At 46.4% G+C, this 11,193-nt stretch overlaps 2 protein-coding genes across 2 annotated transcripts; one reads left to right on the top strand and one right to left on the bottom strand.

Annotated features, from left to right (window-relative positions):
- The first annotated feature begins 2,178 nt into the window (after window positions 1-2,178).
- LOC100833667 (pyrophosphate-energized vacuolar membrane proton pump) lies at window positions 2,179-6,897 on the top strand. Its single transcript, XM_003564169.4, has 8 exons — window positions 2,179-2,535; window positions 3,824-4,398; window positions 4,518-4,897; window positions 4,974-5,060; window positions 5,149-5,479; window positions 5,671-6,081; window positions 6,167-6,226; window positions 6,330-6,897. Exons 1-8 carry the CDS (start codon window positions 2,298-2,300, stop codon window positions 6,534-6,536), a joined length of 2,289 nt encoding a protein of 762 aa, XP_003564217.1. The 5' UTR covers window positions 2,179-2,297; the 3' UTR covers window positions 6,537-6,897.
- An 864-nt stretch (window positions 6,898-7,761) lies between these two features.
- Window positions 7,762-10,717, bottom strand: LOC100834568 (heparanase-like protein 3). The gene is made up of 9 exons (XM_003560971.4): window positions 10,186-10,717; window positions 10,064-10,100; window positions 9,789-9,975; window positions 9,483-9,631; window positions 9,116-9,355; window positions 8,817-9,006; window positions 8,607-8,732; window positions 8,334-8,433; window positions 7,762-8,233 (listed from the first exon to the last, which is right to left on the bottom strand). Exons 1-9 carry the CDS (start codon window positions 10,426-10,428, stop codon window positions 7,889-7,891), a joined length of 1,617 nt encoding a protein of 538 aa, XP_003561019.1. The 5' UTR covers window positions 10,429-10,717; the 3' UTR covers window positions 7,762-7,888.
- Window positions 10,718-11,193: the final 476 nt, after the last annotated feature.

The following is an 11,193-nucleotide window of genomic DNA, read 5'->3' as shown; positions in this document are numbered from 1 at the left end:
TATCGTTGTTTATGATCACTACTACTACTTCACTGGTTTTGTCTTTGTCTGGAGTGCTTGTACAGGAGCAAGGCTTGTCTGGGCGGGCAAGATTTGGTTTAGGCATCCTATGAGCAGGGATTTGGACATTTGGTTAGAAATCCCATGAGCAGGATTTGGTCAGCATTTGGTTAGAAGCTCCTCGCCTGCTGACACACATAAACTTTTAACTTTGTCCTCGGGATATAGCACTACGTCCAAATTCAAGAGTCAATGTTAGCATACCTAGTTCTACGCATGGGGACATTTTGCTCGGTTTTATGGTAGTAGCTGCTTACATGATGTTCTAGATGTGTGGTGCCAGTTTTCAAGATGCAATCTTGACCATTATATGTCTAGTATCACTACGTTGGTAGAGATAAAATATAAAACTAGTGTGTTATATGTATTTTTTTTTTATCATGACAAATATAGCGATATTACTGTATCATTTTCGCATGACCGGTCTCATATTTTCTTCATATTATGAGTCGAGGTCCGGAAAACTTGATGCAAACTTTTGATGATGTCATCTACTATAAATGAAAAGAGTTCAGAAAACTATCGGTACCTACAAAGATAAAGGATAAACATGCTTAAAATACAATTAATTTTTAACTGTGTTGTGAACTTGTGATTAATACTAGCTCCATACGAAGGCAAGAGCGAATTTACCACACTAGGCATGTCTATAACCTCCAAAACAACAGTATATAAGAGAGCTCCCGTGATCTCTTATGGCAATTAGGGTGTGTAGAATTGTAGTTTGCCTCTTCAAGACATGCTCTAGGCCACGAGTCACCTAGCCTACGAAAACACATTCACCACAAACATGGAGGGAAAGGGGAGATTGATGATGGACCATCAATCCCAACCCTTGTAATAATAGAAGCAAAGGTAACCTTGAAAATTAGATAAGTCTGGCTATATTAAGACCTTCTATTTTGTAGATAAGGGTAGGGGTGTCAGTTTTGGTCCCTCAACTATTGGTCTATTTTGATTTGGTCCTTGAACTCAAATACCATACTCCCTCCCTTTCAGATTATATGCTAAATTAATTACTAATAAAGCATTTTAAACCAAACAAAATTCGGGTGGTCTTATTCTGGGCATGAATTCTTTAGGCATGTTTTAGGTCGGCCCGTGAAACGTGCATTTTGTATCGGAAAATCTTGAAGCAATCATTAAATTTACTGTAATTGTCTATCTGAGCATATTTTAGCAGGGAATTTATCTATCTACATAAATCATTCGGTCGACTGTTGGGACACTGCAAACCATATGAATTGAAGCATACCGTGGCGAAAAGGCATGAATTTGGGACGAAGGACCACACTTCAGAGATTGTCAGCACCTAAGGAGTATCCATGAGAAGAGTGACCGTCGTTTTGCCCAGGCTAAAGTGCCCCCCATATCGGCCATTGCCACTCCAAAAAACAACATCCATCGACTGCATCCTACTGTACTTGCATAAAATCTCTGGGATTTGTGTCGAGGTCAAAGGGACCGCCACGAGGCGTAGGAGGGAGGACGGGTAGTGTCAAAGCCTCAGAAACAAAAGTACAAAATTGTACATCACCAAGGCAATCGAGGGAAACCTAACCAAACATAACTATACAACTTTGTTACTCTTGAATAGATGGAGCACAATTGTTGTGACCTCCGTTATTACCATGTACCTCATGACGCCGATGAAGACGGCAACGACAAGGGGAGCAAAGGGATAGGAAGACTTAACTTTTTTTTTTTCTGTTGTGTCATATATTTTTTACAAATTTATTTCGTGACTTATTGACAGGATTTGATTTGTAGGGTGTCGTTAGGATAAGGATACATTTTGCTGGAGAGGTTAATCCGTCCGTTGGGAGAGCCGTGTGGTTTCACTCGCATCGTTGGTTCTCTGCAGCATCTGGGCCAATTGATTCTCTGGCATCCCCAGCCCCCAGTGGATAAATAGACATACCTATCTTCGGGGCCCCACCTGCCATTGGCACCAGGAAAAGCGGAAGAGAAATCCCGGCCTGCCTCACATCGCCAGAATTTTACATGGACTCTTACGGATAGCCCCCTGGAAGTCCTTCCCAATTACGTCCAAGTCCCGTCTCTCTATCCTCGGCGCACGCAGCTGCCCCCGCCCGCTATATAACCCACGCGCCTCCCAAGCTCAACGCAGAGCCAGAGAGGTTGTACGCGTCACACCCTTCCCTCGCCCGCCGCCGCCTTCCCCTCGCGTCCGTCCGTTCGGTTTGGTTAGGGTTTCGGCCGACGCCACCGCCGCCATGGCGATCCTCTCGGCGCTCGGCACCGAGGTGTTCATCCCGGTCGCCGCCGTCATCGGCATCGTCTTCGCCGTCGTGCAGTGGGTGCTCGTCGCGCGGGTCAAGGTCACCCCCGGCGCGGCCGGCGCTACCGGCGCCAAGAACGGCTACGGCGACTACCTCATCGAGGAGGAGGAGGGCCTCAACGACCACAACGTCGTCGTCAAGTGCGCCGAGATCCAGACCGCCATCTCCGAAGGTGAGCGCGCCCGAGGCGGGACTCTCTCCCCCAGATCTGGGCTGGTTCCGTTTAGATCCGCGCGTTCCGTGGCCGTTCCGCCGGATTTGGCGGCGCGTTCTTCGCCGCGAGTAGTGTTTTAGCCTCTTGCTTTTGGTACTTAGAGAGTAGAATCTCATGGCTAGTGCGTTCATTCAGGGGTAAATGGCTCCGTTCTGTCTATCTTAGTGCTGACCTGACGGGGAATTTTGAAATTTTAGCTCGGGGAGCTCCTCGAATGTTTTTGCGCTTTACGGGCTCTACAGATGGATAAAAACCATGCAAAAGCTGAACTAGGATGATGTTAAAAGCTGAAGCTTTGCAAAGGAAGCCAAATCCGTGCGTTTGGACCTTTTTGATTCGTTTGTCGGCGCTGCCAAGTAGTGTCGTTTTTCTCCAAACTACGCACTCCTGTGATACTTCAGTCACTGCTGGCCTGTCCCAAATCTGCACGATTTTAAAAGTGGGGCTCCTGGGTTACTTTTGTTTTGTTAGATTTTTGTTTATGTGGCTTCAGTGGGGCTAGCAAATCTCCATCCCATTTATATATCTTAAAAATTAAAAATTGATTTGAAATGCTTGTAATTGGTTCTAAATCGAGGTTTCAATAAACAGTTCTTTTAATGCTTGTATCGATGCTCTTGCCTTTTGTCGACGCTGTAGTAAAGATGCTGTAGCTTTCAGTGGACAACTGCACACCTTCCCCGTTGCTCGCCTTTTCTTGGTACTGGAAGGTGCGTGATGGATCTGCCAAACGTAGCAAGCTGGACACGTTATGATTTGCCCGACTTGAGCTTGCCTCACGTCATTATTGGACTCAGCTGTCTTGGGTCTAGGTCGATCTAGACAGGAAACGTCAGGTTCTTGGATAGGGATCTCGGTCACCTGTCTAGCCTGCTGCTCATCGTATACGTGTCTTTCTTCAGTTTGTTGATTTTGTGTCACCTATGTCGACCCGAGGAGTTCATTGATTGAGATGGGTACGGACGAAGAGCAACTTCTGGAATTGTCGGCTAGGATCGGGTACTTTGTTGCTTGCTGTTCTCCCCTAGATGTAAAAACTGGCAGTGGGTGGTAGACATTTGTTTGTCAAATGTGTCGGTCTGTAGGTAGATCATATTTCAGTACATACTTATTTCGGAAACATATAATTGGACCAAAGTTATAATCTAATATGTACACAGTTAAGTGTAATAAAACTTCAGGTTACAAAATCCTATTGAGTTTGATCATATGATTTGTTGGTAACACTGACTTTCTATATGAGCAGGAGCAACATCATTTCTTTTCACTATGTACCAGTATGTTGGTATCTTCATGATCATCTTCGCGGTCTTGATCTTCTTATTCCTTGGGTCGATCGAGGGATTCAGCACAAAGGGCAAGCCCTGCACCTATAGCAAGGACAAGATCTGCAAGCCAGCTCTTTACACTGCTCTCTTTAGCACTGCATCTTTCTTGCTTGGAGCCATCACATCTTTGGTGTCTGGTTTCCTTGGAATGAAGATTGCCACGTATGCAAATGCCAGAACAACCCTCGAAGCAAGGAAGGGTGTTGGGAAGGCATTTATCACCGCTTTCCGCTCTGGTGCAGTTATGGGCTTCTTATTGTCATCAAGTGGTCTTGTGGTTCTTTACATTACCATCAACGTATTTAAGGTGTATTACGGTGATGACTGGGAAGGTCTTTTTGAGTCCATCACTGGTTATGGTCTTGGTGGGTCTTCCATGGCTCTCTTTGGAAGAGTTGGTGGAGGTATTTACACAAAGGCTGCTGACGTGGGTGCTGATCTCGTTGGCAAGGTTGAAAGGAACATTCCTGAAGATGACCCGAGGAATCCAGCTGTAAGCTATCTTCTATGCTTTTGGCTAATACTTTTATGGAATTTAGCTCAAAATGCTTACATATGTCGATCCTTATGCTTCATGGCATTTTTTTTTAATCCTGGAACTCTGTTTTGCAGGTGATTGCTGACAACGTTGGTGACAATGTTGGTGATATTGCTGGAATGGGATCAGATCTCTTTGGTTCATATGCAGAATCTTCTTGTGCTGCTCTTGTTGTTGCATCTATCTCATCTTTTGGAATCAACCATGATTTCACTGGGATGTGCTACCCACTGCTTGTGAGCTCTGTTGGCATCATTGTCTGCTTGTTGACCACATTCTTTGCAACTGATTTCTTTGAGATTAAGGCTGCAAATGAAATTGAACCCGCTCTAAAGAAGCAGCTCATTATCTCAACTGCTTTGATGACTGTTGGTGTCGCGATAATCAGCTGGTTGGCTCTTCCAGCCAAGTTCACCATCTTCAACTTTGGTACACAGAAGGAAGTGGCCAACTGGTAATTTATTTGTTAGTCTTTGGTATTTATTTCTGAAAGGTACTCTCTTCTGATTAAAGTTTTTTATGCTTTTCAGGGGCTTGTTCTTCTGTGTGTCAATTGGTCTGTGGGCTGGTCTCATTATTGGGTTTGTCACAGAATACTACACTAGCAATGCATACAGGTAAGAGACATATTATTTTGTTGTTATATTTTTTTTTCCATCATTCTATGTTACAGTATTTTATCCCCCAACTATTTTCTTGTGGCAGCCCTGTGCAAGATGTTGCAGATTCCTGCAGAACTGGTGCTGCTACTAATGTCATCTTCGGTCTTGCTCTGGGATACAAGTCAGTTATCATCCCAATTTTCGCTATTGCTGTCAGCATCTATGTCAGCTTCTCTATTGCTGCGATGTATGGCATTGCAATGGCCGCTCTTGGCATGCTAAGCACAATGGCAACTGGTCTTGCCATTGATGCTTATGGTCCCATTAGTGACAATGCTGGTGGAATTGCTGAGATGGCCGGCATGAGCCACAGAATCCGTGAGAGAACTGATGCTCTTGATGCCGCTGGCAACACGACTGCTGCTATTGGGAAGGTAAATTTTCCTACACATTTGTTGGGTGACTTATTTACTTCACTACTGTTAATTTTTGGCACATCCGGAAGTATTTGATAAATAAATGATCTATTAGATTAGCAGGGAATCAGGCAGTGGGAGTTGTGGGTTTTAAGTGAAATCAACTGTAATTGCTATGTAACTCCATCCATCCATATATACTTTTACAGGGTTTCGCCATTGGTTCAGCTGCACTGGTGTCCTTGGCGCTTTTTGGTGCTTTTGTCAGCAGGGCTGGAGTGAAGGTTGTTGATGTCCTTTCTCCCAAGGTATTCATTGGGTTGATTGTTGGAGCTATGCTCCCATACTGGTTCTCTGCCATGACCATGAAGAGTGTTGGAAGTGCTGCTCTCAAGATGGTTGAGGAGGTTCGCAGGCAGTTCAATACCATTCCTGGGCTGATGGAGGGAACAGCTAAGCCAGACTATGCAACCTGCGTCAAGATCTCTACCGATGCTTCCATCAAGGAGATGATTCCTCCTGGTGCTTTGGTTATGCTCACTCCCCTCGTTGTCGGAACCTTCTTTGGTGTGGAAACTCTTTCTGGTGTTCTGGCTGGCGCTCTTGTTTCTGGAGTACAGGTACCCTTCACTTGTTTTTTTCTTCCTTTTGAGTACATCTGTCAGCCAGTTCATTCCAGGGATTGATCTTTTTCCTCTCTGACAGATCGCCATCTCTGCTTCCAACACTGGCGGTGCATGGGACAATGCAAAGAAGTACATCGAGGTAAATGTTCTAAAAGTCTTGATTGATCATTGACTGTTGATTGTCGACCTAGTATTTTTGCTATATCCAACTTTGTCATTAACTTCATCACTATCTTCTTCAGGCTGGTAACAGCGAGCACGCCAGATCCCTTGGTCCCAAGGGATCAGACTGCCACAAGGCTGCCGTGATTGGTGACACCATTGGAGACCCCCTCAAGGACACCTCAGGCCCGTCGCTCAACATCCTTATCAAGCTCATGGCCGTCGAGTCCCTCGTGTTTGCGCCATTCTTCGCGACATACGGAGGCGTTCTGTTCAACTACCTCTAAAGGACTCACATTAAGCGGACCTATGATCTACGGACATCCATCACGAATAATTCCTTGCCAGTCAGTTCGTATGTTGCGCTGTTGCTTTTGGTTCTCTCATATGTCGTTTCGGGATATTATTATTGCATTACCTACCGTTTCGGTCTCTTGGGGCCTTGAGGGTGTTACCTTAGTCTTACTCACGGCTTGTAGTAGCTCCATGTAGAAGAGACCAGATTGTGCACTCTCCCGTGGTGTATGTCTGGCAAATTTTCCTCGTCTCCTGATGACGACGATGACGATAATGTTGAACCCTTGAACAATGATATGATTATTATTGCATGTCAATGGTGGTTGCAAGTCTATTTTTTTCTGAAACTAATCTGCCTGTGTCATTAGCTGGATATATGCTGCTATCTTACGCCCAAAATTTGTCTTTGATCTACATAAGATCAATACACCCTGAAGTGCTGAGGATGTAGTAAGGGTGTGGAGTGTTGTTTTGTTCTTCCCCAATCATAAGATATGAAATATAAGTTCTATGAAGTTCCTGTTTTCCCCATAAGTTGATTTATCGTAGCTTCCTTGAAACCTTTGACTCATTCAACCTCTAAAGAACGAATGTCCTAAATGGAAATTAGAGACGTTGGATCAGATTTGCTCATTAGCAGGCTCTCGCCGCCGCGCGTGATTTCAGTCCGCACAGCGCTTTGCCTTGTTTGGATGAAATCGATCCGTGAGAGTCTTTCCAACATGTCTTGCAAACTAAAGGCACTCACTCACCTTAGATTTGTCTCTTTTGATTCACCTCTGTTTTCTCTATTTTCCCGTCCCCGACTGAATGAATGTCCAAGGGAAATTAGAAACCGGATTCGTCTTCCCACTATTAAAAAGTGTATCGGAAAGTCATGAAAAGATCCAATCATTTTATGATGCTAAAATAGTACTAAATTTAGACACAGATTTTACAAAACTTTTGTTAAGAAAAAAAAGACAACCACACTATTTAAAGTACTAAATTCAAATATGGGTTGAATTCGAGTCCTTGAGTCCTGACATGTGACAAGCCAAATTACTAATAGCATCATGATCGTACTATTCACGGCTGGATTTGTTCTTTTTGCATCTTCAGTAACTGTACTGGATGCACTAGTATACCTAAGGTTACCACTGCAATAAATAACTGTACTCAGTATGCCCCCCTAATTGTCCCTCCAACCATTCCATTATACAGACTAAAAACATAAATGCACAAAGTATCCAGCAATGCATTTTATTATCTTTGGGATGGGCAAGCTTAGCTACCCATCTTTACTCCATCTATAACAACCAGCAATAACAAGAAAAACTCACACCAAAAGGGCAAAACCCCCCTAACTACATGCAGGGGCATGGAAATGTGGGATGTGGGCAAACACAATGGAGTGAGGTGCCACAGCAATGTGCTGTGCTGCATCCACTTTGACAGGCTCCAGCCTAGGGATGTTCCCAGCTGCATCAGTGGCCAATTCCTTCCCATTCAGCACCATCACCTGGCTCTGAATGTTGCCACCTTTGGGGGTGAGATGGTACTCCTCTCTCATGGCTCCAGCTCCCTGAGCAAAGCCAACAACATGTCTGACCTTCCTCCCATGCTTCGTTGCAGCACCTTCACTTGTCACAGAGACATGGTTTGTGGTGTTGCCACCGAGGTTGATCAGCAGCAGGGTTATTCCTGGCTGAAACACAGGAACAAAAAAGGGTACGGCACGCGATCAGCAGATGAGATCACTGTTATTAGTATGATGAAAAAGGTGATGGATCATCTGGATTTCTTACAGAACGTTTTGTGCAATGCGCGTAGGCGCGGATCTTGTTGGTGCCGCTGAATTTTGTAGCAAGAACTTTTGTTCCCATCAGGCGATGCCACAGTAGAGCGCTGTGGAGGAAACAGAAAAGAAGAAATGTCATGAAAACCACAGGCCAGTCACTTCATTCGATCTCAAGAAGATCATACGCAATCAAACTGGTTCTTAGGTTGCACATTATTTTCAGTGCAAATTCTGTTCTAGCACAGTAATAGATCATAAGTAAAAACATAATTGTATCTACCTGTAATAGTCTGGATTTGGTTCGAAGGTTGATGTGTTGAGCATGCCATAGTTCCCTCCAATGAAGGTCTGTCTGCAGTAGGTCTTTGTGTCATACTTGGCCGACATCCCAAGCTGATCCAAGAACCTGAAAACCCACACGATCCCCATAACTAAGAGAGCACTCCTCATCAAGAACTCTTTTATAGAGAATTGAACACTGCCATCTTACCAGAAGCTGAACACGAATGCGTCGGTCACAAGGTGGTGGCCACTGTTGTAAGCCCCTCCAGCCTCGCCGACCCACGCGACGGCCGACGTGCCGGTCGATTTCAGCAGCCCCTGGAGGTTCCTGAATGTGCTGGCCATCCCGTCGAGGACCGACGGTTTGAGGATCTTCTCTATCAGATGTGTGTCCACCCCTGTCGATGTTCATTTTCCGACAAAACTTGTTCAGTTCCCAGTCTAATTTTTCCCTTTTTTCTTTATCAGCATGCAAAGTTGAGGTACTGAGGTCAATTACATACATACCTGGCCCTAGATTGTAGATGTGGTGGGTGACCGCATTGAGCATGTTTGGCTTGGTCTTGACGAGGAGGTCCTTGAACCAGCCTCTGTCGAAGAAGCCTCCGGGGGCGATCACCAGCGGCTTGGATGAAGATGCATTGCCTTGGTATATCTTGTCGACTTCCGATTTCAGGGCGACAACGTCTTTGGCATACTGGCCGGACCCGATCCGGACCCCGACTCCGGTGCCACTGAGCTCATTTCCTGCAAGGAGAAGAGAGCAAAATTTAAAAAATGCATCACTTCCTGATTGAACCAGGTTGTGCAAAACCCTGTGTGTCCCCCTGATTTCGTGTTTAAAGTCAATTTAGCAGGAGAAAGAGTAACGGACCGAGCTCCCATCCATGGATCTTGTAGCCCTTGCTGACGGTGTAACGGATGAACGATGCCGCATTGGAGATATCCCAGTCTCCTCCCATTGACCCGTCCGGCAGACGGACGCGGCCGTTGAGCGCGTTCAGCCCGAACACAATTGTCGCCCTGCAGTGTTAATTCGGATCAGTAACAACAGCACACCGTAAGATGGTGAAGTGATCTGGAGGAAATTAAGTAGTAGTAGGAAATTAATTTTGAATGGAAATTCAGTAGGAGGGGATTAATTTCGTGGGGAAGATACGGGAAGTTAACTAATACATACCCGGATTTCTGAAAGAAGGCGTTGAGCTCGTCCCAGCGGCGCTGGGGCAGGCATGCCTGCGTGAAACCGAACAACTCTGACCCGTTTCCCTTGAGGAACGGCTTGCAGGGCTGCCCGGAGTCGCCGGCGCCGTACACCACCTTGTCCTGCAGCGTGCCGCCCAGCCGGAGCTTCAGCGGCGAGAATGCTGCCAAGAAAAACAAAAAACCCGAGGATCGATGAGCTGCTGCTACATGCGGCCAAAATCTCTAGTTCGGGTCATCGTTGTCGCCTACCTCTGACGGCGTTGAGCAGGATTTTGTTGGACAGATCCTGCGAGGTCAGGACAGAACAACAATGGCGTCAGGAATCGAGCGAGAATAATCCATGGACAGGCGAGAAAAGGATCGAAAGTTACGAGGTTGAGGAGGCCGGCGTGGCCCCAGCTGCAGGTGCCGTAGTCGCACTTCTCCGGCGGCCACCAGTCGAGCGTGGCGCACACGAAGTCCTCGTCCGTCGACGCAATGGCGCGCCGCGCGTCCACGCTCACGACCCCCGCCGTCCCCTCCGCCGCCGCCGCCGCCGCATCCGCGCACAGCAGCAGCGCCAAGGCTGTCAGCCAGAGGCTCCCCACGACAAGCCGCCGCGGCAACCCGCCCATGCCGATCGAACAACAAAGACGAAAGCAGAGCAGGCAAGAGGGGCGGCAATGGCGGTCGATCTCGGCGGCCACCAACACGAAGGCTGGGCACTAATCGGCAAGACGACAGTACTGGGCAGCCCCAGGGAGGTGGAGTGTGCCGAGTCTTATAGGGGTGTTGGGAGGACAGTGTGGAGTCCAGGAGGACAGCACTTGTTGACACACACACCGCTCTCGGCCTCGGGCCTCGGCCTATTGGATTGTCTCCATCTTTGACCGCCATTTCTTGGGCTGCTGCCCGATCCATGCTGGAGCACGGCAGGACGATGACGCGGTAAGCTCGACGGTTAGGTGGGGTCAGGGGCTATCGGTTTCGTCTGTTTAGCGGTTAGCAAGGTTTGGTCCGGGACTGTGCGCGGCGGCTGCGGCCTGCGGGTCACCAGGATACGATCTTGACTGGCTGGATGAGGTTGGCACTTGGCTCCTTCCTCTTCTTATTTTTTTTTTCTCTATAGCGGCAATTAAAAGCTCGTCCTTACATTTTTTTTCCCGTAATTCCTAGACATGTTAGCTTTCTGTCCACGCTATAAAAACATGTTTAATGATGGCATAGGTTTTGATATTGTAAATGTTAGTAATATTATTTTTAGAATTTTGGTTAATTTTTTCTAAAATTACTTAGGACAAAAATAATGTACCTTCTTCAAGTGAACGAATGAGGTCCAAACTAGCTTGTTTTGAGAATGCGGGATCAAATTTATGTAAATTTGACAAGTGATATGAAAA

The sequence above is a fragment of the Brachypodium distachyon genome, chromosome 1 (genome assembly GCF_000005505.3).
Source record: "Brachypodium distachyon strain Bd21 chromosome 1, Brachypodium_distachyon_v3.0, whole genome shotgun sequence".
In the NCBI taxonomy this organism is placed as follows: Eukaryota; Viridiplantae; Streptophyta; class Magnoliopsida; order Poales; family Poaceae; genus Brachypodium; species Brachypodium distachyon.
This window is presented reverse-complemented; position numbering and strand designations above follow the sequence as displayed.